The sequence below is a fragment of the Scleropages formosus genome, chromosome 3 (assembly GCF_900964775.1).
Source record: "Scleropages formosus chromosome 3, fSclFor1.1, whole genome shotgun sequence".
Taxonomy (NCBI): domain Eukaryota; kingdom Metazoa; phylum Chordata; class Actinopteri; order Osteoglossiformes; family Osteoglossidae; genus Scleropages; species Scleropages formosus.
Window position 1 is genome coordinate 24228551 of NC_041808.1, and position 25751 is coordinate 24254301.

The window sequence follows — 25751 nt, forward strand, 5'->3', positions numbered from 1 at the left end:
ACACAAGAAAACCAACCACAAAAGAAGATTATTAGTACACTTCGTTTTATATTACGTACACAATCCAATGCATGTTTGAAAACCTGTTTGTTTGCTGCTGGTAAGAAGTCAGCATCCGAGCGCCAAGAGTGCCATTTCCGTGTGAAACGGCAGGCGAGGGCTTATGAGGGGGCCGATGGAGGAGCGCCGCGCTGCCGTTGTCCCGTCGCCGGGTCCCCTCTCTTCGACGCTGCCTCCGATAGGGCTCCACGCGTCGAGCGCGGCGAAGCAGGGACACGCCGGAAACACCCGTGTACGCAGGGAGAAGCTCGGGGCACCGAGACGCGCGACCGAAGCAGGAAAACAGCCTGTGTGGTCTTCGCTGAATCCAAGGAAGAGGCGCATCCAGTGAAACTGCACTGAAGCTGCTGCAAAAGGGTCTTTGATAGACCAAACAGAACTTTCACATGCACTTTACAACTTTTACCTGCCATTTGAAAGCACAGCAAAGTTAGTCTATAAACGCATTCTACATATATATAGCGGGATATGATCTGTTATGTATAAAATCAATATAAAGTTGTTAAATGTTGCTCAGTAAAAATCTGCGAAATTTTTGTATTTATTTACAAGCAGCATCAGCTAAGCTAAACATTTTACTTTACAGACATTTCACAAAGCCTTGGGTGAAAGAAAAGTTTTAATTTATTTTGCACGTAGAGGTCTTATTTATCTGTAGTGTAGCCACAGGATGTCATATGAGGAAACTGCTCCGAAAGGCAGAAAAGTTAAAAGTCCACAGCCGAGCGAGCGAGATGTGGCCCCGCGCCGCTTTGCTGCAGTCTGGTGACCGTCCGGCTCCCTTTGCGGCCGGTTAATCCGAAACACATCCTCCTCTTTACGTTCTGCCGCATCCTCCTGTCACCGCTGCTGACATTTCATTCGTTTCTGAGAAAAACCGAGGAGGCCGTCATCTCCTTCGTTCTCCACGGCTGGCCACGCCGTTCGACCGGAACGTTCTCCCGAGCAAAACGAGGAACACCCTTGGTCCCGAGGGATCTCGCAAACATCCGCATCCTGTGGCTGAACAGCTGATGAAATGTGAAGTTCAAAAGTTGACCGGTCTGAGCTGAGGTGGACTTACTAAGTGTCTGTGGTTGGGCTTACATTTCCACGGCAACGTTCTTGCGTCGAAGAGGTCGGTAAGCGTCACATCCTGCGAACTACACCAGGCAGGCCAAGCGTTCTCCGTGTGAGGACCCTCTCGAAGAAAGTGGCGACGCTGTGGGCGGACGGGGCTGAACGTCGAGAGCGAGTCCTTCGAGAAGAAGGCACCGGAAAGATGCGTGTGGAGGTGTGCCCCCGAAACGCTGAACAGCTTTTCTTTGTTTCATCCCAACCTTTCGGCTGAGAACGCGGAAGAGGAAACTCCTGCTGCTTTCTGAAGTCTGACTTTGGATGATTTAGCCCATTGGGACGAGCGGTGGCAGCACAGGAAAAAGCTCAAGAGCAGCGGGCGGATCAGTTGCTTCAGGATCGGTAGACGGTTTTCCCTTCAGGGGTCTCAGCCTACACAATGTAGCTGGTGAGGTCCAGGAGGTAGGAGGTCATGTCAATGATCTGGTCCAGCAAGCCATCTCTGGCCCGGAGCTCCACGCCGCGCTCGTCCTTCTCGCAGAAAGCCCCGGAGAAGCTGCTCTTGCAAAGGCACTTGTTGGGTTCCACACATACCCCTCCGTTGCGGCAGCCGGGCTCACATTTAGCTGCGTGAAGGATTGGCCGGCAAACAGGCGAGGGTCAGCATTCACCAGCTCATGTCAACAATCCGCTCCGAACACATTACAGACACAAAAGAATTCGCGTGAAGAGTACGTACACAACAAACACCTTAGCTTCTTCAAAAAGTAACCTCATACATTTTCAATTTCTCTTCAGTTATACATTTATAATTAAATTTATGCTTTAAACTTGACACCCAAGCTTAGGACAACGTAAGTCAGACAGTCAAACAGAGGCTTGATCGCGTTGGCCGAAAAGGCCAAACTCTCATGGTGCGGCCCTAGACCTCGTTCGGGTCTGGGGTTACGAAATAAAACGTGGTTATATTTAACGAAATAGTTAGCCCTCTAAGGCTTTAAAAAAAGCATTGCGGAGAGGAATCCGAATGAAGCGGAAGCGCGGTGGGAGCGCCGCGAGCCGATCGCTCACCGGTTCTGCAGAAGGGACCGTGCCAACCGGAGCCGCAGCAGCACGCGCCCGTCGGGGTGCAACGGCCATTCTTGCAGTGCCTGGCGCAGACGGCCCCCAGCAGCTCGGGGGGCTCCGCCGGCCGCTGGCACTCCTTGGGGAACAGGGGCCTGCGGGGCGTTGGAGTTTGGAGTGTGTGTCAGGATCAGGAGGGGGGAGGGAAACCATTGCCCGGATGGGAAGGGCAGATACTCGATTCTAAAAAAGCGTGGAGCCTTTCTGAGGGTGGGTCAAAGTGTTAGAAAGCAGGAAAGATGTGCCCCCCCCGCTTTAGCTCCAGTCCTCGCATGAACAATCGTATTCTAGCACGTATGTGCGTGCATACCGGACCCGATTCCTCCCGACAGCCCACTGCAGAATAATAAAACGCTTGACAATGATTACTGCAGATAAACTGACTATAAACTTTGCACCGGCAGAACACAGACACAAGTGTAATTTAAGTGTAAATGAATCAAAATTTAACCTCTCGCACAGTACGGTCGTGTTCCTAAAACGAACTGGTTTAACAGCAGATTCGTTTACTTTTAGGGAATTAAACTCCACAAAAGGGCTCAATAATCACTGATGCCTTACTGTATGTCAAGGAAAGAAAACGTGAAAATTCTTGTTTGACAGTCCATATAGTTCTACATTTTGGAAGTGGATATTTTCAGGTACTACTTGACAAGCCAAGTACTTTCATGACAAACGTTTTTTTTTTTTTTTTTTGTACTTGCATTGCAGTGCATTGCAAGACTTTGTGTGTTCAATGTGTTTTATATGTGGTGTGTGGTGGTGCAGTGGGTTGGCCCTTGTCCTGCTCTCCAGTGGGTCTGGGGTTCGAGTCCTGCTTGGGGTGCCTTGCGATGGACTGGCGTCCCGTCCTGGGTGTGTCCTGCCCCCCTCCAGCCTTGTGCCCTGTGTTGCCGGGTTAGGCTCTGGCTCCCCGTATAGGATAAGCGGTTCAGACAACGTGTGTGTGTGTGTGTGTGTGTGTGTGTGAAATCAACGCCATTGACATTAAGACTCGGCAGCATTAGACATTTGCATTAATTTATCGAAAGGCAAAAGAAGGGGTTGATGTGACAATGTGCAGAAGTATCTTACATCTAAGGAGAGAGTCACAGAACCGTGTTGAAATCATGAGCTTTGTTTTGAGTGCGTTTGGAATAGAAACAGGACTTACAAAAAGCACATGCTCTGTTTAAAAAAAATCTCCGGCTTTTGTACACAGTACGAATTAAGTGCTGGAAAACGGACAAATTCCGAAGCTAAACACGCGAGAGGCTGCGACGCACCTCCGCATTTCGGCGGCCGATTTGCTGCCCCTCTCAGGGAGGACGCTTCGTCGCGAGAATGAACGAACACGCGACCGTAACGGGGCGCCTGTGTTCCACAGGGGGTCTCTCCGCGGGTGGCAAGGCAAGGGAGTCCACAGAAGGCCATCCCAGCGATGCCCCGCGCGTCAATCGGACACCCCGTCGGCACCCTCCGCGGTCAGCGACACGCGGCACGGCTTTGACCGAACACGTGCGAAAGGCGGTTTGAACACGACCCTCTTCTCCAGCAACAGTCACAGCGCTTCTGCACACATGGGCCGGCGACCCAAAAATTCTTGGAACGCCGCGGCTTATTTATTATTCGACGCCGCCCAACTGACAAATAAATACGGGAAAATACGGTCGGCTCGGCGGGACGATGTTTGTTTTGAGGCAATTTTTATCGTCTGAGCGAGCGCCCGAAGCGTGCGCTCGTGATCGAAACACGATGTTCGCGTCAAGTCTCTCGGCCCCCCGCCGACGTGCGGTGCAGAACGCGCAACCCGGACAACGCGAGGCAGGACGGCGGAGACCACCCTACTGGATCGCTCCAAGCGGAGGTCAAGCGAACCCCTTCCTATTTGTAAGGGGATCCTGTTAATGGCATTTGGGCGTAAAACCATCTCCCACCCGCAGACTAAACACTCCAAGCGGGAGGAGTGAGCTGTGCGATTGACAATGCCATGGAGGCAGACGACGTGGACTTGGCTCCCACAGGCCCCCGCAGGCCCCCGCAGCCCTAACAGGGCATTCGAGTGGCAGCGGAGCTAAAGCTCGCCACCCAGCACCGCTCGCAGCCACTTCGATCGCCTGCCCTGCCCCCCACCTCCCCCGACAGCAGGCTCGGGGTTTGGGTCTATAATTTATAGGCTGCTCAATGAGAATGGTATGCGCACGGAACGGAGTCCCTCACCGAGATCACTTCATTTCGGTCGTTCCCCTTTTTTTTTTTTTTTTTTTTAAAAAAAGACACAGATTTTTACTCGCATTTCTAACAAGTTAATTTGTCCCCCAAGGCTACGAACAAAGTAGCTGCTACTACTAGTGCCATACTTGCCGAGACACGAGATTTTGTGAATTGACACACTTTGGGAACATTCTCCGTGTCCGCAGCAAATGTCAAAAATGCCACGATTTTTACATCTCGTGTATTTGTAGCGCGCTTGCCGAAATAGTTGGCGGTGGCGTGAAAAGCAGGCTTATGCGAATAATGCACGTATCCGGTGAAATCGAAACGGAAATAACAAAATTTATCAGCTATTTATGAGAGTGCAGGTACTAGTGAACACTCTGAATGTCCATTTTTGTAAAAAAAAAAAAAAAAACTTTATTAATAAACTAATCTTATGTAACACAATGTGTCAGAAGACTGAATATCCCTTTACGTGCATTACTCTTGATTTAAATATCGAGCGCGTCTGGCTTTTATTTCATTTCGTGTTTTGCCGAGTGTGCTTACGTATGGGGCCATATAACAGTCAATCACTTTTTGTAGGTTATGACAGTAATTTTGACTTACTGTTGCATTCTGAGAAAACTATGTAGCACAATTAAGCTGAACCCTTAACCACATGACTTTTGTGCAATAAAAAAAAAACCTATATTTTACAGATGTTGCCGTTATTTATAGGTGAAGACATCATAAAGATCTTTGTGCAGCAACAGAACTATGTTCTGTAAAAGTGCACCTATGCATTTCAGATAGTCTGAGACACAGAATTTACCCTTCACCATTTTTGCTTTTGGGATGTACACGTAAAGCATGTGCTGGAATTTGGGGCTGTGTGACGGGGTTAGTGTTTGTTATATCAGCGTCATGACTTGTTTTGCAATGCACTAAGATAAACCAGTCTGCACAGTTCGGAGAGCACAGATGCCAGTGTTTGCTCAATATAAATATACAATATATTCAATATAAATATACTTAAGACATGTTTTCATCAATTAGCAGCGTGGTTTGCCAACACGTGTGCTCTGCTGGACTGGCTGTGGCACCCTGTTCGCAATTACATGGTCCATAAAAGTCCATCATCCAGCCTCGTGCCTGTTTGGTTTCCGCTTACACATGCATCAAAAGTATGTGCGCCCTATAGGGACGGTCGTTATGCTTGTACAAAATATCAAAATATCCAAAACTTAAAACGAACTCGTAAAAGGAATGAACGATTATGATTCTACCGACCTACTTGGGGTTCACTTATTTTTGCAGCCGCACTACTTCCGTTTTTCTACAATACCCAATTTCCTCTAAAGCAACATATTGAATTGGTGATTGCACACCTATAACGTCAGATGAGAAAGACTGCTTGTCGTTAAACAACCATTTTGTGCTAAAACACTTTCAAGCAGCACCGTATCCCTCATAGCCCCAATGGAACATAACCCTCTGGGTTTAGAGGTTGCTTTTCAATATCACACCATTACTGAAGGCGGTACAGGAGAAACACAATTTCTACGCTCTAACCTCTTCGGCAGAACATATATCGCCAGTTAAATATTGTGAGTTGAATCCGTCAGTGTCTTAACAAAAGTCAAAAAGGAGCAATCACGGTGTCATTCCCTCTCATGGCATCTTTACAGGTGAATTACACAGATTCCTCCATGCAACACATGCTATAAAATCAAAACTTTTACCCGTATGTCAGCCAAAGGTCTGAAAGCGCCCAGAGTACACCGGCTTCTCCCAGTAGACTAATCTACGCAGCCAAGTGCACCGGGGAACTTGGGATTTATTACTGTTAACTTGGCTCTGCAAGGAATAGTCATTAACATATAGGCTCTCATTATATACAGAACATATCCCTTCGAAGAGCCCGTTGGAATTTATTCAGTTTTCTTCGGGCGTTCTATTCCGGAAAGTCGATAGCGTTGCTGCCTTTGGATCCAAAGGTTGCAGGTTCAAAACTCACCTCTTACTGCGGTACCCTTGAGCAAGGTACTCAGCCCTACATTGCTCCAAGTAAAAATTACCCAGCTGTATAAAAGGGTCAATTGTTATAAGCTGCTTTGGAGAAAAGCATCAGCTAAATGAGTAAATGTCCCATTAAAAATTTCCTCAGAAAACAGTAATGTGTATTATTGTGGTATATAATGTCAAATGGAAGCAGCCGGACCGTACCTTTTTGGGTCCATCAGTTTGTAGAGCTTGCCGCTGTCGGACTGGGCCGCGGTTTTACTGGTTGCTAAGACATATACTTCACCTGTGCAAGAAAAAGCCGCCGTGATCAGATGGTGTGACAATCACTGAGAAAAATACACCATGTCAGTGGCCACTCGGTTCGTTCACACGACAAAGAACCGTTTCTGAGCAGAATTTTCCGTATAATTCAATGAAAGCACATAAAATCGCAGTAAGATGAGGCAGCCGATTTGGAACACAACTTCAAGAACGTACAGCACATTCAGCGGCAGTTTTTAATTATTACCAGTCGTCATTTTGAAGTTCTGATAGCAAATATCAGTAAAGATACGTTGCTTGTTCTGTCTGCTGAAAAAAAAAATTTCTTGCCAATTTGGAAAAAATGCAAAGAATTGCTGTGCTACATTTGTCCAAATGGAGATAAAAGAACCCTATAGGCTACTTTTTGTTGCACGCATAACTGGCATTGAATATGTGCTCAAAAATTTTCCCATCAAGACTTCAACATTTTCTTTCCAAAACCACCTGGTTATTGAGAAACTGGATGTATACGACGAAACCGACGCACGACTGCTGCCCTCACCGAGCTCGTCTTCGCCGAAGCCGAGGAGCTGGCCCACCAGGGTGCTGGAACAGGAGCGCCCTGAGCCCAGGCAGAGCGGCTTCTCGTGCCAGGAGTGCCCTACCCAGTGCCTCTGGAGAAGCTGTAGATTCCTGTAGCAGCACACATAGGAAAGTTAGTGCTTCTCGAATGTGAGGAACACTGGATACGCACTGCGGCATCCATGCGTCTGTGTGAGACCGAAGACTTGTGCACCGTCATTGAAGAATTTTATATGAAAAACTGAGCAAAGGGCAGGTCTTACTGCAATAGTCTATCAGTGCAGCTTATTTAGTGGGTGGCACGGTGGCACAGCGAGTAGTGCTGCTGCCTCACAGCGCCTGGGTGGTGCGAGAGAACATGTGTTTGATCCCCACTCAGTCTGTGTGGAGTTTGCATGTTCTCTGGGTGCTCTGGTTTCCTCCCACAGTCCAAAGACACGCTCTTCAGGTTCCACCATAGTGTGCGAGTGTCACAGAGAGAGTGTGTTTTGCTGATGTATGGATGAGTGACCCATCTAGCAGTGTAAGTCACCGCGGTGAATAAGGTGTGTGGGCTGATAACACGACATCGATTTTGTCGGAAGTCACTTTGCGAAAAAAGCGTCTGCTAAAAGAGTAAATGTACCAGACATGTTATTTCCCCCCCATTTGCTCATGCATTAGCTACTACATTCAGAAAAAGGCATGAATTATTACGTAACAATGCGGGCACATACAGTAATGATTCGTCGAGCCACGCAACATCATTGAGACACAGCTCGCCTGTCAACTTCACCTCACCTTTGTGTGAATGGAGCGTTTACGCCGGCATGGAAAAACACTTAGGAGGGCCTCCTATTGGCAACCTCATTAAAAACGATTGTTTACAAAAGTAATGCTCAGTTGCAAACACATCTGTGTTTGTATGGCCAACTTTGGGAACCTTCCATTATCTGGGATGTACATTAGCCTGAAAAAAGTTGCGGAAAATGTGCTCTCACTGTTGAACAAAGCGCAAAACAAAAAACAGACACTCAAATACCAAACCGCTGTAAATCCCATTTATTACGATACGTTAAGTCATTTATTACTTGATGTAATTGAACTCGCCTGCTCCACACAGAACAATGCTTTTTCCAGGGGGGCCCCGTTTCAATCAAAGACACAGATAGCGACCCTCGTTCGGCTAAAAAGTCACGCCAACGCCGGCTGACACGTTCAAACGTGTTTTTAATTACGTCGTTTTTTTTTTTTTTTTTTGCGAGAGTCGTGCATTTTGCAGAAATTGTCACGCAGATTAGAGAAGGCCTAAACCTGAACGCACTGGCACGTCGTAATGAGGGATACCTTTTCCGCTCACGGGTTCACGCAGGTGTTCGCGTTTCCCTAGCTGGGCCACGGGAATCTGTCTCTCGCAGCCAGTGTTTTCACACCATCGGCGTACAAAGTCAAGCTTTATGGGACAAATGAATGCACAGAGTCACTATGCATTTTGATCATGTGTGATGAAATATTTTTTCTTCATTAATCCAAATCAGCCATCATTCTGCTCTTTTTTTCCACTACTGTTTTTTTTCACTTAGTACTGTGTTAAATACAGTAATAGGAGTTTTTGCTGGACGTTGCGAAGGTATCTATATTAATAGGTCTCACCTGAGTACCAGCAGGTCTGGATTTGCATGACTCTGGTAGCTTTTACATATAGTTAATCAGTGAGCTGCAGTTCCCAATTAGGTATTTTATGAATAAAATTTCATCCATCCATCCATCCATCCAATTTCAATAACCGCTTGTCTTGAGTAGGGTTGGAGTGATCCGGAGTCTATCCCTGAAACATTGGGTGCAAGGCTAAGGGGAGGGCACATATTGGATGCCAGTCAAACGGAGGGTAGCAACACGCACACGCACACACGCACACACAGTTATTCATCCATTCTGACACTATGGGCAATGCAGAGTCACTAGTTGACCTGAACTTGTCTTTAGGCTGTGGGAGGAAACCGGAGCACCCGAAGAAAAATATAAGGGAATTTTTATGCTAAATCTTGGGATGTTAGATGGTTTTTGGGACTGAAACACATTTTCTGAGCATCTCTTTCAGACAGTGCGAAAAGGAACAGACCGACCTTAGCAGAAAGATGAGCAATCTGCGGACTAGGGGTTTATTTATTATAAAAAAATCAAAATTATTCATTGCAATAAAAAGGGTTTTTCGAAGTCAAGTTTTTGTGAGGTCAGAGCAGAACCTTTCTATTTTACATTTCACCAAGGAAGGCATCATGGGTAGCGCTGCTGTCTCATAGTACCTGGGTAGCGCAAGAGGATGTGGGTTCAATCCCCACTCAGTCTGTGTGGAGTTTGCATGTTCTCCTTATGTCTGCTCTGGTTTCCTCCCACAGTCCAAAGACATGCTGTTCAGGTTCACCCATAGTGTGTGAGTGACAGAGAGAGTGTGCTCCACTGATGTATGGATGGGTGACCCAGTGTAAGTAGTGTATCTAGCAGTGTAAGTCACCACGGTGAATAAGGTGTGTGGGCTCATAACACTACAAAGCGTTCACTGGAAGTCGCTTTGGAGAAAAGTGTCCGCGTAATGTAATATCATGGCTGTCTCATTCTCTGGCCCTTTCCCTCCGCAGTACTCACCCGCCGCGGTCTCCAAAAACATAACTCCCATACAGCCTCCTCGACTGGCAGCCTCTGTAGACAAACCCTCCTACTGGAGGGGCAGAACTGGGCGGCAGCTCGAACACCGCGGGTGCATGTTCTGGAAACGAACATGAATGAAGAAGTGTCAGCAGCAAATGTGATTCATGTTTCCCAGTGTTTTGTCATGTACACTGTGACAAAACAGGCAGTGTTTTCAACACCTTACAGTGTTTTTACACTGTATGTGCTTAACATTTAATTACCTATGTGGAACTCAAATCCCTACTTTCCTGCTGTTGGAATTTAGTGTCAGAATAGCCTGAAATGGGGCAGCAGGTGTTGTGATTTTTGAAGCTTCGAATCCTATCCCCTGCTGTTGTACCCTTGAGTAAAGTACTGACTGAAATTCTCTCGCAAAAAATTACCTACCTGTATAAATGGGTAAATCATTTTAAATAGCTTAACATTCTAAGTCACTTTTGAGGAAAGTGTGAAACAAACAAATGTATTAACACTTTTTTCTTAAATATTGCTGTAATGTACTGGTGGATGGACCGAAGAACTTCCAAAACATTTTTTGGGTAGAAAAATGCGGTGTAAACCAGTCCCCGTAAAACGTCCAACGGTTAAACATACGATTAATTTGGAGACAACTGCTTTAATAATTTATATATATTAAGTAATTATATATATTAAGTAATACACTTTGCGCAATGAGACATATTCAACACTAAAAGCACAGACAAGGGCCCCATGAACAGATATGTTTGGTGAACTCCCTTCATCATACTGCTTATAGATATATGTGTATATATATACATAAGGTAAGCACAGGACATGTGACTTATTGTGGTGTCATAATTTAGACGAACATGTTGGTTTAAATAATCAAGACGCAGTAACTCACCGTAATCTTCCCCCTTTAGAATCTGCAGTATTCTTCCCGTGGTAGAATTTCTGCCTCTGGAATCTGTGCATATTATTAATAAACTGCCATTTCCATCCATGTAGTGTCGATCCACGGCACACCTATTACATGCAAGAGAGGCAATGCTGAGAACCTGCTTTCTCACCGATGCTCTCAAACCACAATTTGGATGAGATGCCGTCATATTCTCCGCACCAACAAAACACCAATATTCTGTAATAATTAAAACATTATTTTTGTTTTTTAAATTATAACAGGATGAGAATATATGTTATCATGTATGTTATCATTGTCATATGTGTTATTATGTCACTGGTTAATAAATTAGTTTTTATAAACATAATGTAAAAGATAAATTGTTGACCTGTACTTATGTTTATAATAATACATAATACATATTCTTTATCACAACCTGTAATTTTAACTAGGGCCGAGTTGACCTGCTTTGAACATTTTTCCCCCCATATTTTCTGGGAATCTACCTACCTGCCTGGGTCATGAAGTCCGTGCGCGAACAGCTCGGGGGGCTGGTTGGTGCTGTTGAAATATGGATTGTTTCTGGGTATTGTGTAGGGAGTGTTACAACTGTCTGTGTCAACGTCCACCCGTAGGACTGCGCCCGTGAAATCGCTGGAAGGAAACGTGCAGCCCATGAGAAAAAATGCTTTTGAAAACAGTATCCACATTTCAATAAAGGACAGCTACAAAGGCAGTTGTGCGTGAAATTCAATGGTAAAGAGTTTCAGATTTATAAGTGATTTCATATGATTCATGTCTGTCCCAGAATACGTAGAGCTGATTGTGACGTAGACTGGAGGTGCAGCGGTTAGAGCTGCTGCCTTCAACTTGAAGGACACAGGTTTGAACCCCCCCCCCCCCCCCCAGAGAAAATACAATTTGTCCATTACATTAGGAGAAATAGAGACATCGTTGCAGATGCACCGTTGTTCAATAAATGTAACATATAACTAATTACGTTGACTGTTGTCACCTTTTCCTCCACATTGCGCACAAAATGCTTTGCCAGGCAACACCAGCTGACACATATCACGCGATGCTCTCAACAAATGGATGAAGATGCTGAAACGCAAATCCCGACCGCGACGTTGGAGGAGCCTCGAGCTCACCTCAGCCCATCCATCTCCTCCATGTCATCCAGCGTGATCATGCCATCTCCCAGGAAGACGTGCAACAGGCCATCGGGCCCAAAGAGCAGCTGCCCACCCAAGTGCTTCCTGTGCAGCTCCGCTACCTCCATCAATATGTGGGAAGTCCGAGGGTCCACCTGGTTGGGGTCTTTCCTGGGCCAACACAGAGAGCGGAGTCAGAAACAAAACGCATGCCTAATAACACAAAACTGGAGAACTATGCAGGAAATAATGCGCAAAATGAAAATAAAAACTAAGCAATGCAATAAATAATGATATCTGATAGGGTGTAAAGCACAATCCACTGATCTAAAATGACTCTTCTTGAAGCCTGTTCACTACGAAAGGGCACCGCTTTCTTCGAGAACCTTAAATCATTCATTTTATCTTTTAATCGTTCCAGTCCTTTCCCAGAATAAAGATCTTACATTTAAAACACTTTGTCTCGACCGAGTTACACTTGGGCAAGAAATGACGACGTGTCACATTCAACATTTTTATGTACACGGAATAAAATTAACTGTGAAGGATAATTTTCTTATTATTTACTTCACAAAAAACGCATCAGTTAAAAACCAAATGTATGATAACAGCACAATTCACTTTACGGAATGAACTGGAGACTGTAACACTTTCATTCCTGAAAAGAGGTGTTATGACATTTATAAACAGCAAAAGAATAACAGAACAATGAAAAGTGTTGAAGTCATGTAATTATACATTGTCATTTTTTTTTTTTCCCTTTTCAAACAAAAACAAAACATAGGAAAAAAAAAAAAAAAAAACCATGGTTTCAACACCTAACTGTGGTCCAAACCACGTGCAAAGTACACAAATAAAAAGCGATTTCACACTCCGAAAGAACTGGCTTTGTGTGCTTTATAATAAGTTGGAAAAAAACCTACGAAAACAATTTCCAGGACCGATTTTTGCAAGACGGTTTCGCAATTTGTGCGGCTCCAGGGAGCGAAACGCATTCTTCCGCTACCTGGAAACGGTGTACTCCACCACGCGCAGAATGTGGTCGTGCGGCCCCGCAGCCCAGCGCTCCGGGTTGGTCGTGTACGAGACGTACAGCTTTCCGTTCGCCTTGTAACCGGGGTGGAAAGCAAGGCTCAGGAGGCCTCTTTCGTCTGCTCCCTGCGGTCGAAGGAGAAACACGCCAGAGGGTGAAGTTAATGACGCCCTTTGCTCCGTTGCGACTCGAACCTGGGGCAGCGCCTGGCCTCTCTGGCCCCCAGTGCCCTGTGACCACACACACACACACACACACACACACACACACACACACACACACACACACACACACACACACAGAGCGCCTTTTCACTCTTCCTCTCTGCAATTCAAATTCGGTTTCAAATTCACAATAAACTTCACTGGCAGGAGAGGAGACCTAAATGTCCTTGTATAAAGAACACAGATAATTACCATACAATACAAGTATAATACTTGCTTTTATTCTCTCTTAACTTTTGAGTACAGCTCAAAGTACTCAGGGAGCTGAAGAATTTATTTGCTCACTAGTGGCTCAGAAGGCATTCCTGAGTCCTGCATGTCCGATCATTGTAAATCCATGTGGAAACTAAACAAATAAACAAATATATAAATTCAGAACTGGGAGGGCTGCCAGCTCTTATTACCTTTATCCAATTTGGAAAGGGCCACTTTCTTGCACAGTGTATGAACTCAACAACACCCTTTAGGCCACTTCTAAACCTGGTTGCTGTGTGTGTCACGCTTAGCTCTCCGGCAAGGTAATATTTCATTTCTTTTTTCCGCTGCCCTTTCAAAGTCATTTAAATTTAATATTTTCACAGGTTCCAATTTAAGCGCAAAGTTAATGTCTCCTTCTAATGCCGCCTCCTGTTTTTTTGTTTCCTGTCGTACATTATTTTAAATCATTAATGTCTCTATTGCTGGGGGCGCGGTGGTGCAGTGGGTTGGACCGGGTCCTGCTCTCTGGGGGGTCTGGGGTTCGAGTCCCACTTGGGGTGCCTTGCGATGGACTGGTGTCCCGTCCTGGGTGTGTCCCCTCCCCCTCCGGCCTTACGCCCTGTGTTGCCGGGTAGGCTCTGGTTCCCCGCGACCCTGTATGGGACAAGCGGTTCAAAAAGTGTGTGTGTGTTTCTATTGCTCATTGTCATTTTTGCATGTGTGTCATCATCCAGCCACTCAAAGAACTAACAACATGCAAACTGATGCTAATGAGCAGAGGGAGAGTGAAAAGAGGAGAGAAACAAGAAAAATAAAACAACCCGGATATGCACGCGCGTGGAAATTCATCTCCGGGAGCCACGTACAAATAGCGGGGTTTTTAGATAAAACACGTCCTAAACTGGTATATATATATAATAAGCGAGTATATAAATCGACTCATTGATTAAGAGAGAGTAGCGATTGTTCTCAAACACCTTGAAGTCATTTCAAAGCCATGTCACCCTGCTGGACACGTCACGTGAATCGGGTATAAATGAGGCCGGGGAAGGGCGGAGGCACGGTTGGTGCCGCAGTAAAGCGGACACACGCAGCTGTGCTACTGGCGTAGATCAGCTGACTTTACAGCATCCGACCGCACGGTTTTACACACGCTGTGGAACAGAATCGACGAGACCGCCGAGCGGTCCGTTTCCCATTAAACCACAATTTGTAATGGACAAAACTGAAAATCAGACTGGCTATCTCCTCTTATGGCCCTCTGTCAAAGCAATTAAATGGAGCTTCTGTGTAACACGGTCCAACAAATGGCTGCATGGATGAGCAACGAGACGCAACGAGCACCTTTGTCCCACTCTGCACCAGCTTGTGGATGTCCAGGAAAGGCTCTTTGAGCAGCTCCATGCTGGCGGTGAGGATGCGCACGAATCCCTCCTTCTCCAGGATGAAGAGGCGCTGCGAGCCGTCTCCACAGTGCACCGCACCCGCCGGCTGCCGCAGGCCAGACACCACTTCCAGGGCGCAGTAGCAGTTCGGTTTCTGCTTCCTGTGTGGTGACAGCACGATGGTTCAGGTACCAAGAGCAGCCGTTTGGCGAAAGCAAAATCTAGATTTTCAAATAAGTTGTTTTAAGATTCCCTTCATCATCTCTCTCTATTGGCTTCCTTTTACTGCCCATGTTTAGCTCAACAATCTGGTTACAGCTTACGAGGTGGTCGAAAGCTCTGTACCGTCATACCTGCAGGACCTGATACCTCCCTACACCCCAGCAAGACCAGTGTGCTCCTTCACATGTGGTTATTTGGTGGTTCCACTTACAAGACGTCTGAAACTGAAACCCTGAGCCTTAGCTTGTTGAATGAGCTCCCTGTGTCCTTCAGAGCTGCTGATTCCCTACCAAGCATTCAACAAGGGTCTCAAAACCCTTCTGTTCAGAGCCATTTCTCTCCTAATAGCTTGAGTAAATTAGTCCATCAGCATCTGTTCCTAAATAACAGGTATGCGTACGTCATTTCTGCAGGCAGTTAATTAAGTAACATGTACAAGGAAAATGGAATCAAACTAGCTGTGATTTAATAATCCTGCGTCTGTATCTAAACCTCTTCATCTGTCCAGAACTACACCCTTGCATCCTCAGAGCTCTACAGAGTTGAGAAAAGCGCCTGCCAAATGCATAAAAGTATGTTGATTTTTTTATACTGCAATTCACAAAAGGTGTATTGAGCAAGCAGAAACTCAGGCCTTGTGTAGGGCATCACGAAAAGAGCAGTAGAACAATTGTTTTCTGAAGCATCACACACACAAACACACACACAAACACACAAATTGACTGAAACTGCTTGTCCCAAGCAGGGTCGCGGTGAACCGGAGCCTAACCCAGCAACACGGGGTGCAGGGGACACACCCAGGACAGGACACCAGTCCATCACAAGGCACAGCAAGCAGGACTCGAACCCCAGACCCATCAGAGAGCAGGACCCAGCCAAAGCCGCTGCGCCACCGGGCCCCTACTGAAGCATTACATTACATTTAATAATACGACAAAACCCATAGGCATTTAAAAGAAGTGCATTTAGATCTTTATGACACTGGTCTTGTAGCAAACGTTCAGGCTGCACCGTTTTGCTTACCACAGTCCTTTCTATTTATAGTGTGAAAAAGTCGAGTAACTCATAAATTAGTTACGTATAGCATATAGTCTGATTAAGAGCCACGGAGTTAGAAGGCGCTTTGCAGTGACAGTTTACACAGATTAAATGAATGCTGGGGACATGTGGCCCACAAGCACTTTGGCTCTGCGTGTCTCCTCAACAAGGCTGAAAACTGGAAACATGCGGAGCTATTGAGAGGAGTGCTCTTTTATAGTAACAAAATAAGCAATGGCTCACGAGAGCACAAATTCCCTAGATGATCAGCTTCTGCCAGAAGCGGCTGATGGAGAGCCGTGCGACTGCTGCACTCCGGTCGAACAGCGCACAGCAATACCGAAATAGCAGCAGACCTCTCCGTGGACGAAAACCACATTCTTGAACGACCCAGGACGAAGGCCACCATACCCCAGCGCATTGTTAGCAATCTCAAACTGGCTGAGAGTGATAGGGCTAGCTGGTCGCTGCTCTCTTAATGATAAGAACAGTCAAAACAGCTGCTCGGTGAGACTCTTACGGGGATACAGAAATAATGATCCTCTTTGCCACACACAAAGTGCGGCGAAAGCCATCGGGCCCACGTACCAGTCGCTATCGATGGCATTTAACGGATATCACGATCACATTTGGTCAAACACAAACGCGCATGAAAGAAGAATGACGTGTGTACCGACGCAAACCTTTTAACGTCTTCCTTATTTTCGTAGTCTTCCATCAAGTCTAGGTAGTTGGAGGTTGGGCCTCGCGTTTGCTTTCGATGAAAATCTGGAAAGCACAGACTGTGCTCTCTTCCTCCATAATACTGGCAAAACTCATCCACATCTGCTTGGAACAATTCTAAAAGCAAAAAGAAGAAACGTTTTAAAAAAAAAAAAAAAAACAGTTTGAAATAACTGAGATCACATTGACTTTCATGATGACCGACAGCCCAAATTTAAGCCTCTGGAATGCAAAGCTCTGAGCCCACGAATCAAATGTTGCAACAATACTTCTGATTTCATGGACTATGAGAAAAACTTCATACTATCGTAGTCCTACAATAAGTAATATTGCATTTTGAACAATAGTGGGATGGCATAGTGGCACAGCGAGTAGTGCTGCTGTCTCGCAGCACCTGGGGGACGTGAGAGGACATGGGTTCGATCCCTGCTCAATCTGTTCTTTGTGGGTGCTCTGGTTTCCTCCCACAGTCCAAAAACATGCTGTTCAGGTTCACCCAGAGAGAGTGTGTTCCACTGATGTATGGATGAGTGACCCAGTGTAAGTAGTGTATCTAGCAGTATAAATCACCATGGTAATTAAGGTGTGTGTGTGTGTGTGTGTGTGTGTGTGTGTGTGTGTGTGTGTGTGTGTGTGTGTGCGCTGATAACACTACATAGAGTTCATTGGAAGTCGCTTTGGAGAAAAGTGTCCGCTAAATAAATAAATGTAATATCATCTAAGGGGACTGAATGATTACTGTGTGAATAGAGAGCACATATTGGAGACTCATATGAGATCAGACCACCCTGTGCACACGGAGAATAACGTACTTGGCCTCCACTTGGACTGCAGGCTGCTTTGCAGAAAAGCGTCTGCTAATTGAATAAATGTAACAGCACATATATTAGAAATCTTTCATGACAAACATGATTAACTAGAAACACACACACACACACATTTTCAGAACCGCTTGTCCCGTACGGGGTCACGGGGAACCGGAGCCTACCCGGCAACACAGGGCGTAAGGCCGGAGGGGGAAGGGGACACACCCAGGACGGGACGCCAGTCCGCCGCAAGGCACCCCAAGCGGGACTCGAACCCCAGACCCACCGGAGAGCAGGACTGCGGTCCAACCCACTGCGCCACCGCACCCCCCTAACTAGAAACAAAAAAAAAAAAAATGCAAACCACATGTTTTTCTCTCAATCAACAGCACACTCGAATGTTTAGGTGTCAGACAGCACCTGACCTACTACCCCTTATGTTTCTTAATGAGAACAGAAAGATGACCAAAGAGGGCGAACGAGAAGAGCAGAATTACTGTGTAGACAGATCATGACGTATTCACTGGTGCCAGTTACGCTGGTTCCGGCATGTCAGAAACGGCCACTCACCTGGGATTCTGGCACGCTACACCATCAAGAATTTCTAGAGAGTAATGTGATGGGTAAAAGGATGGAAAACTGTTGAAACTTGATTTAGATGGGCTACAGCCGCAGAGGAGCATGCTGCGTTCATCTCTTGTGAGCTCAAAACAAGAAGATAAGGTCCTGGTAGATGCACAGTCACCAAAACTGGATGGCCGAAGACTGGAAAATGTTTTTAGTACCAAGTACACACACACACACACACACACACACACACACACACACACACACACTGGCTGAAGCTGCTGCTCCCAAGCAGGGTTGCGGCGAGCAAGAGCCTAACCCGACAACATGGGGCATAGGGCTGGGGGGGGGGGGGGGGGGGGACACACACACTCGGGATGGGACGCCGGTCCATCACAGGACACCCCAAGCAGGACTCGAACCCCAGACCCGCCAGAAAGCAGGACCCAGCCAAACCTGCTGCGCCGCCACGCCCCCCGTCACCAAGTAGCACGATGTTATATCTGACCGCATGCTTCCCCTCAAACTGGTAGTTCCAGCAGAAGAATGAGTCATTTCACAAAGTGCACAGCATCTCCGGGCGGCTGTATAAACAACAGTGCTTTCACTTTACTCCAATACCCTATAGAGTCCCCACCTCTCAAGGAAATACGCCATCTGTGGCACGAGGAGGAACCCTGCAAAATGTGCCCAGAACCTCGTTTCTGAATACATCATGTTCCGGAAGCAAAAGACATACTAGCTTGGAGTACCTAATATAGTGGCCAGGGAGTGCACAGGGAGTGCATACCCCTTTAACCTGTAAAAAGTCGGTATCTGTTAAATAGAAGTGAGCTTTCAGCTGTGCGAACTTATAAACGTGCATAACTTTTTTTAATGAGATTCCTTAATTTGTTCCACTCTATATTCCACTATATAGATATATTGCAAAATCTGCGGAACAAGGTATTTTAAAACGAAAACTGTGTGTATATAAGCAAAGCCATCCTCTTCACACCAAAAAAGGACCTCTTCTATCTAACTCGGATCTAAGAAAAGCCTTGCTTGAAGCTAAATGGAGTAAAGAGAAAACCTTGCACGGATACCGCAGAGCGAGCGCGAAAGACGAGTTAAACGTACTGCGGCAGCGAACGGCACGGTAAAGCGGAGCCGTCCGCTGTTTTTTCTCAGCACCAGGAAGTGTCCGCAGCCCACGGCTAATGTTATAACTCCATCTGGTTCCCGTCCAGCACAGCCTGGGTGGTCAGCCGAAGCACTTTACCTCCTGATGCACTTTGGCAGTTTTGCATGTACACAAACTGCGTAGAAAAATAAATGTGTCACTCGTCTCCGCGCGCCGATCTGCGAAGCGAGACCTCCGGCTCGGGCTTCCGTTGCCCTCGGAGACGGGGGATTAACTCTTCACATCTTCCCCCGCCGCGCCGTCACTTTGCAGCCTTGTTCCCGATCCCCTAAGGCAGCCAGATGATTCTGGCCCGCATCATTTTGCGCACGTCTTAGTGTGTGTGTGTGTGTGTTGGCATGCAGGTGGGATTGTGACATTTTAATTTCTATTCTTTCTTTGGATTATCTCGCTTATTTTTGGGGGGCCTTGCTTTTCACGGTCCCGCGCCGTTTGAATTGTGTAAGGCCAACATTTACGGACGCCGTGTCAACAGCTGCACTACAGTCTAAATCCTCGATCCGAGGGGGAAAGTGCCACAAAGGCAGTCCGCGATCAAAGACCTCTGTGACAAATCGCTGTTACTACGGCGTGCCTTCGCGTCCGCTTTTACGCCGCTCCGAAACTGCCGAGCAGGAGAGCAAAGCGCACCAGGTACAGCAGAGCAGGGATTCGAGGCTGCTTTGAGTAGAAGGTGGTAGCTCGAACCACCGTGCCACCTGCTGCCACTCATTCTCCAGGTAGACCACGAACCAATCGCCAAAAGACACACTGACGTCATCTTTACGTATTGCCGTTTTCGAAATTGCCCCGTGACGGACCGGCCCGTACCCTGCCTCACAGCCTGCTTTCGGGATAGGCCGTAGACCTCCGTGACCCTACATTGGGCATACGATTACTGACGGATGGATAGATGAATGTTTCGCATTTATAGGTATATGGAATAATGTTCTGCTCATGTCTGTGCGGATTTCCTCCGGATGCTCTGGTTTCCTCCCACAGTTCAAAGACATGCAGTTTAGGTGGACTGGAGACACTAAATTGCCTTTAGAGTGTGAATGGGTCAGTGTGTGTGTGCGTGTGGCCACGCTGTAACGGAGTGGCGTCCCATCCAGGATGCAACCCTCACCAGCGTTGACTCGAGTGATTTCAAGATTCCAGGATAGGGTCCAGACCACCGTGACCCTGACCAGGACAAGCGGTCAGCGAAAGAGAGCATATGGTGGAAACAAATGGTGTGTGTGTATACAGTATGCGCTTGTGTGTGTGTGTGTGTGTGTGTGTGTGTGTGTGTGTGTGTGTGTAATAGCAGTTTAACATATTGTACTGCTGTACCTCATGCTCTCTGCAAGTCCAAAAATAAGAAACAAAAGGCTTGTGTTTCTCCAGAGGTTTCTCCAGAGGACCACCAGCACAGCCACGACACAAGCATTTCCTGTAATAGACGGTGCGCGGTGCATTTATCAAACCGGGAACCGACACACACTTCCAGGGCCCCGAGCGAGACGCAGGCGGAGCGGCAGCTCTCCACTGGCAGCGCTGAAAGAAGAAGCAGTGAATATAAATGTCGAACCCCTGGATAGCAGCCAAGCACCTGTGGGCTCTGAATGCCGCTCCATCGGTCACGGCCAAAATAAAAGATCAACGGAGCGCCGAATGACAGCGAGGTCACGCTCCGCTCTGCAACAAACAGCCCAACACTCGGCGAGCCTAAAGGACACCGCAGAAACGCACGGACGCCCTCACCGCGTACGACACGCGTGTCCGGCCACCCGAACGACCACGAGGCCCAGCGATGACTGCGATACGGCGACTGGCCCACAGGCGGCGCTGTTACCTGGCAGGTGTGCTCCGCAGGTGTAGTAGAATCTGGCGCAATAGTCCTGGCACAGCCGAGGCAGGAAGGGCCTCCCGGGGAGGATGTCGGCGACACGTGAGGTGCGGAACAGGGCCTGGCTGTGCGGGGAGCAGCGGGCACACCCGATCTCCTCCAGGAACTTTGAGCACCGCGTGTCGTTGGACGAGAAGATCTGAAGAGCACAGGCGGGGGACGGGGAGAACAAATTCATCATCGGAGCTCTTTAAACGGCACGCGGGTGAAATGCTAGCGAGCCGAGGCGTGCAAAGATTAGTCTTTCCACTGGAGCTGCGGAGCAGAAGCGCTGTCCGCCCGAAGAGACCCGTCTCATGAACTCGTGGAACTCATACACCTACGTGTCAGTCACTTTTAGGCACTTTACACACCAGATATGTTTGCAGGGGGCACAAGTCCATCAGCGCACACACACTGCTCATCTGCGTTCCAGGAAGGAGAAGGGGAACGATATCCATCCCATATGTACCTGTACAGTTTTGCGCATGACCAGTTATTGGAATGACCAGACAGTCCAGTGTAGCATCAATCACGTTTTTTGAATGTGCTCTCCAGAATTAAAAAAAAAAAAAAAATGGAAATGGACCTCAAATTGTTTTTTTATCACTATTTCAGCATCTGAAGTATTGCAAGTTTGCATAAAACTTTCAATGAGAAAATAATAAAAAAAAAATTTATTATAACTGCAGATTTGTTGACATCTCAGCATGATCATTTATCTCTTTGATAGCTAGTCAATCAAACACACGAAGCCCAAATTCTAGGAAAGTCACTTAATTACTCATTTTTTTGTTATTTTACTGTTTTTTTTCTTTGCTTTGTTGCCATTACGGTGTTTTACTTTTATTTTATTTATCCATTACAATGGCTAGCCCGGCTCGGTGATGGAGCTGAGGCGTGCGTGCGGTCTCGCACCATGGACAGCAGCGCCTGTGTGCCCATGTCTGAGCGGGACGCACTGGAGCCGTGTCGTCACGCTGAGCACTTCGGGAGATGTCCAGGAGTTTCTCCGTGCACACCCCTCCAGCAGATGTGGAAATGCATGCAAGCGAGGCAGAAATCACAATATTCTAGCAATACTTTGGCCACAGAGGGACCTGTGGGGACAATAATGAGCCGAGACACTGGACTGTTTATGCTCCAGTAAGAGGTGTCTCTCTCACACACACACACACACACACACACACACACACACACACACACACACACACACACACACACACACACACACTGCGAGTCCCCTCATGCACAGACTGCCTTTCTTTTAGTCCTTCCCACTCCATTTTTTTTTTTTTTTTTTTAATTTAGATGTCCTTATCCACATAGAAGATACATTTCTCCAAAGCCACTTACAATGGTAAGCTTCTTACACTCGTTTACCCATTTATACAGCAGGGTACATTTTACCATATTAATTCAGAAAAGTAGCTTGCTCAAGAGTACTGGAGCAGAAGGCTGGATTCAACTTAGGTCCTTTGCATTGCATCATTTACATTATTTCTTTTAGCAGACGCTTTTCTCCAAAGCGACTTCCAATGAACTCTATGTAGTGTGATCAGCCCACACACCTTATTCACTGCGGTGACTTACACTGCTAGATACACTACTTGCACTGGGTCGCTCATCCATCCATCCATCAGCGAAACACACTCTCTCCGTCTCTTTGGGTGCAAAAGATGCTGCCCTCTATGAAACTGCGGCTCATCTTAATATTTAGAAATTACATACAACAGCGACTTGCAGCAACTCTTCACCCACTGAGTAAAGAGCGGAGCGAAGCACTGCTCAGGATATGGGCCTTCGCTCTGAGCGCAATCTCTGAGTGTTACGTAATGATATTGCGGGATTTCATGAATGTGATGAACTTGATAAGAAGACCAGTCTTTCATACCTTCAGAGCTCCTTTTTCCCCAGAATGTGGTGAGTAAAAGCACACAATACAAAGTGTAGTACATGTGGGGAAAAAAGATATTTATGAGGGTTGGGGGGGCTGAGAAGCCCGAACCCGCAGATTTGGACTGATGGTCTCCAATCTGACCTGTTTGTAAACCCCAGAACACACACAGGCTCTCAATGTTTTGCCATAAGAAAGATTGTGTGTGTGTGTGAGAGAGAGAGAGAGAGAGAGAGAGAGAGAGAGGGAGAGGCAGAGAGGGAGAGGGAGGTGCGGGAGGAGGACTAGACTACACAGCCCAGATGGTGTACACAGCTCTTTATATAATGTTGATGCGCTCAGTTTTTTTTTTCCCAACAACAGACGCGAAACCCATGCCATCATCATGGGACCTGGTGTACCTGGCTGGGCAAAAACGATGATTGCTGTATAAAAAACGCCGCTCATCTTTCACATTTAACCGTTTTTCTTACACACAGAGCAGGATTTGTGCCAAGTGGTACACTCTGTGGTGCTATCACATATAATATTGTAAACATGATGATCATCATATGTGAATTATATAGCGAATCGACGCCAAGTTTCAGACAGCCTGAAGTCCAGTCTAAGCCGGGGACACCCGAAGACAGGGATTACCATGGTAACCTCGCCACGCATGCCCCCGTGCGTTGCGTACGCAACGCGAGTCGTCGTAACTGTAATTATTAACCCTTTCGGCTAACTACGCCTCTGTGCAGTGTCACTCACGACGAGACTCGAGACAGTAGTGTAGAGTTACTTACCCATCATGGCATTTGATTTGTACAGCAGCAGGGTAATTTCTACTCTGTTAGTTGAGAGTAAGTAGCTCGATCATCAGGGTGCTATTATTATCGCAGGAATCGGACTGGCTGCAGCAGCCTCCACCACAGTGACTGTAACTTGGCACACGAACCCCTAACCACTAGGCCACCTGCTGGCCGCAGTCCTGCTGCAGCGAGTAAGTGGTGCCGCGGGCCGCAGGGGAGGGGAGCCCAAGCCAACCCAAGCCGGTATCCGTACCGTGGGGTCCGGCCGCGGGGTGCTGCTGCGATGATGATGATGATGGACGCTCGCGCCGGACGAGGGACAGCAGGACGCGCGCGGGTACAGCCCGTGGCAGAGTCCCGGCGTGGGGGACCCCCTGGCTCTGTTCCTCAGGCGCCGGGGCGCGCCGCCGTCCGCGCACCTCCTCCTCCTCCTCGGGGGGAGCTCGGCCTCGCGGCCCGGCGTGGACAGGTTGGCGACGGCGACGGCGGCGGCGGCGGCGAGCGCGAGCGCGAGCGCGAGCTGCAGCAGCAGGAGTCTCATCTCGGAGCAAAGCAGGCAGAACGAAAACTTTTCTTTTTGCTTTCTAACTTTTATTGTACGTTATCCCGAAGCATATGTTTCAGTATGTACCATACTTTTTTTTTACAGAAAATATATCAGGCGACGAAATGAAATGATAGATAATAATATTTTAAGCCAGGTTCGTTTGAAAGAAATAGGTAAACGTCAACTGACACGTGCCGTAAAAGGAAAAAAGTTAATCGTTTATATCACCCAAAAAAAAAAGTTTCTTTTTAAAAAAACACATTCTCTGATCCTCCTAGTTTGCCTTTCTCTTTTTTCCCATTATTAAAAATTTGTTTCTGCAAACTCCTTGTTGTTGCGACCTGTAATTTCAAAATGCAAAAAATAAATAAGATTTCTTTCTGCCGGAGTCCTTCTTGATCTGCAGGAATTACTCGCGTGTCTTTTGCCCTTTCTTGCTTTTTAAGCCGCGCGCGACAGGAGAGCACGCGAGCCCTGTGACGTACCTCCGCACCGGCGCTCGCGAGCCGAGCCACCGCCCCCCCGTCCCACGTGTTGTTTCCAACGTTCAGCCGCAGTCCGGTGAGCACTTATCTCCGTGCCAGGGGTCACTCGTACATAATTCACACGTAATTATTTAAAGATGAAACGGCACCTTTAAATACCTCAGTGGAATTAAGGTATGAAATACTAAAATATTTGAAAAAATTGCATTTTAGAACACGTGGTGCAAACACTGCTTCTCATTTTCCTTCGCGGTCTTTGACAGAAAGGTGACTCCTGTTTACGCAACTTAACGTAGCAACGCTTTAACAACGCACACTTCCAGAATGTATACGTCTCTTCCAATGACGTCACCTCGGCGCGCGGCACATCGCCGCGTCAGTCATGTGTCCGACATCGCAGCGAAGTCACGCGCGTTTTCGGCGTCTCCACATCGCGCCGGTGCGCTAGGCGCGCTGAAATGTGATGTTCGCCTTTCTGTTTCAGTCCGTGCTAATTGAAGAGAGTAGCAACTACTCGTTTATTTACACAACGTTCAATGCAATTGCAATGATTTCCATTGCTGGGGTGCACGCAGTCCTCTGAAAATTATTGACAGTAGTGAGTAGAAAGAAAAAAATGCATGACATGTTCATGACATTTGTAAAGTAAAGTGTGTTTGGCACAGAAAGCAGCTGAGAAAAGATTTTTGACTAACCGGTGTTGTATCACCACCAGTCTGGACAAGGGTTCAGCGCAACAACAGGAACAGAGAGATGTGCAAAGGCAGCTGTTTTCGGAAGGTCACCCTAAGAATCGATCAGCAAAGCGTACTTGGCTACGAACATCAGGAGTCGCCACGTTTTGAGGGCTT

General features: G+C 47.1%; 1 protein-coding gene across 2 annotated transcripts; it reads right to left on the reverse strand.

The window, feature by feature from the left end:
• Positions 1-250: 250 nt before the first annotated feature.
• Positions 251-24951, reverse strand: LOC108936669 (hedgehog-interacting protein-like). 2 transcript variants are annotated; one of them, XM_018756179.2, is made up of 13 exons: positions 24122-24951; positions 21151-21343; positions 16739-16895; positions 14755-14956; positions 12962-13113; positions 11953-12126; positions 11312-11455; positions 10805-10926; positions 9895-10015; positions 7250-7380; positions 6646-6727; positions 2188-2336; positions 251-1742 (listed from the first exon to the last, which is right to left on the reverse strand). In XM_018756179.2, the coding sequence occupies exons 1-13, from the start codon at positions 24407-24409 to the stop codon at positions 1549-1551; spliced, it is 2109 nt and encodes a 702-aa protein (XP_018611695.2). In that variant the 5' UTR covers positions 24410-24951; the 3' UTR covers positions 251-1548. The 2 variants fall into 2 exon arrangements, with proteins under 2 accessions (XP_018611695.2, XP_029106558.1); XM_029250725.1 differs by lacking the exons at positions 21151-21343; positions 24122-24951 and adding an exon at positions 19413-19511.
• Positions 24952-25751: the final 800 nt, after the last annotated feature.

Bases quoted from the DNA above. Each gene is read 5' to 3' on its own strand.
- LOC108936669 (XM_018756179.2), bottom strand. From the start codon at position 24,409: ATGAGACTCCTGCTGCTGCAGCTCGCGCTCGCGCTCGCGCTCGCCGCC. The intron at 7,381-9,894 runs GTGAGTACTGCG...GTGCTGCTACAG, and splicing joins GTTTTTGGAGACCGCGGCGG to GAATCTACAGCTTCTCCAGA. The intron at 6,728-7,249 runs GTGAGGGCAGCA...TTTCTTGCACAG, and splicing joins CTTCGGCGAAGACGAGCTCG to GTGAAGTATATGTCTTAGCA.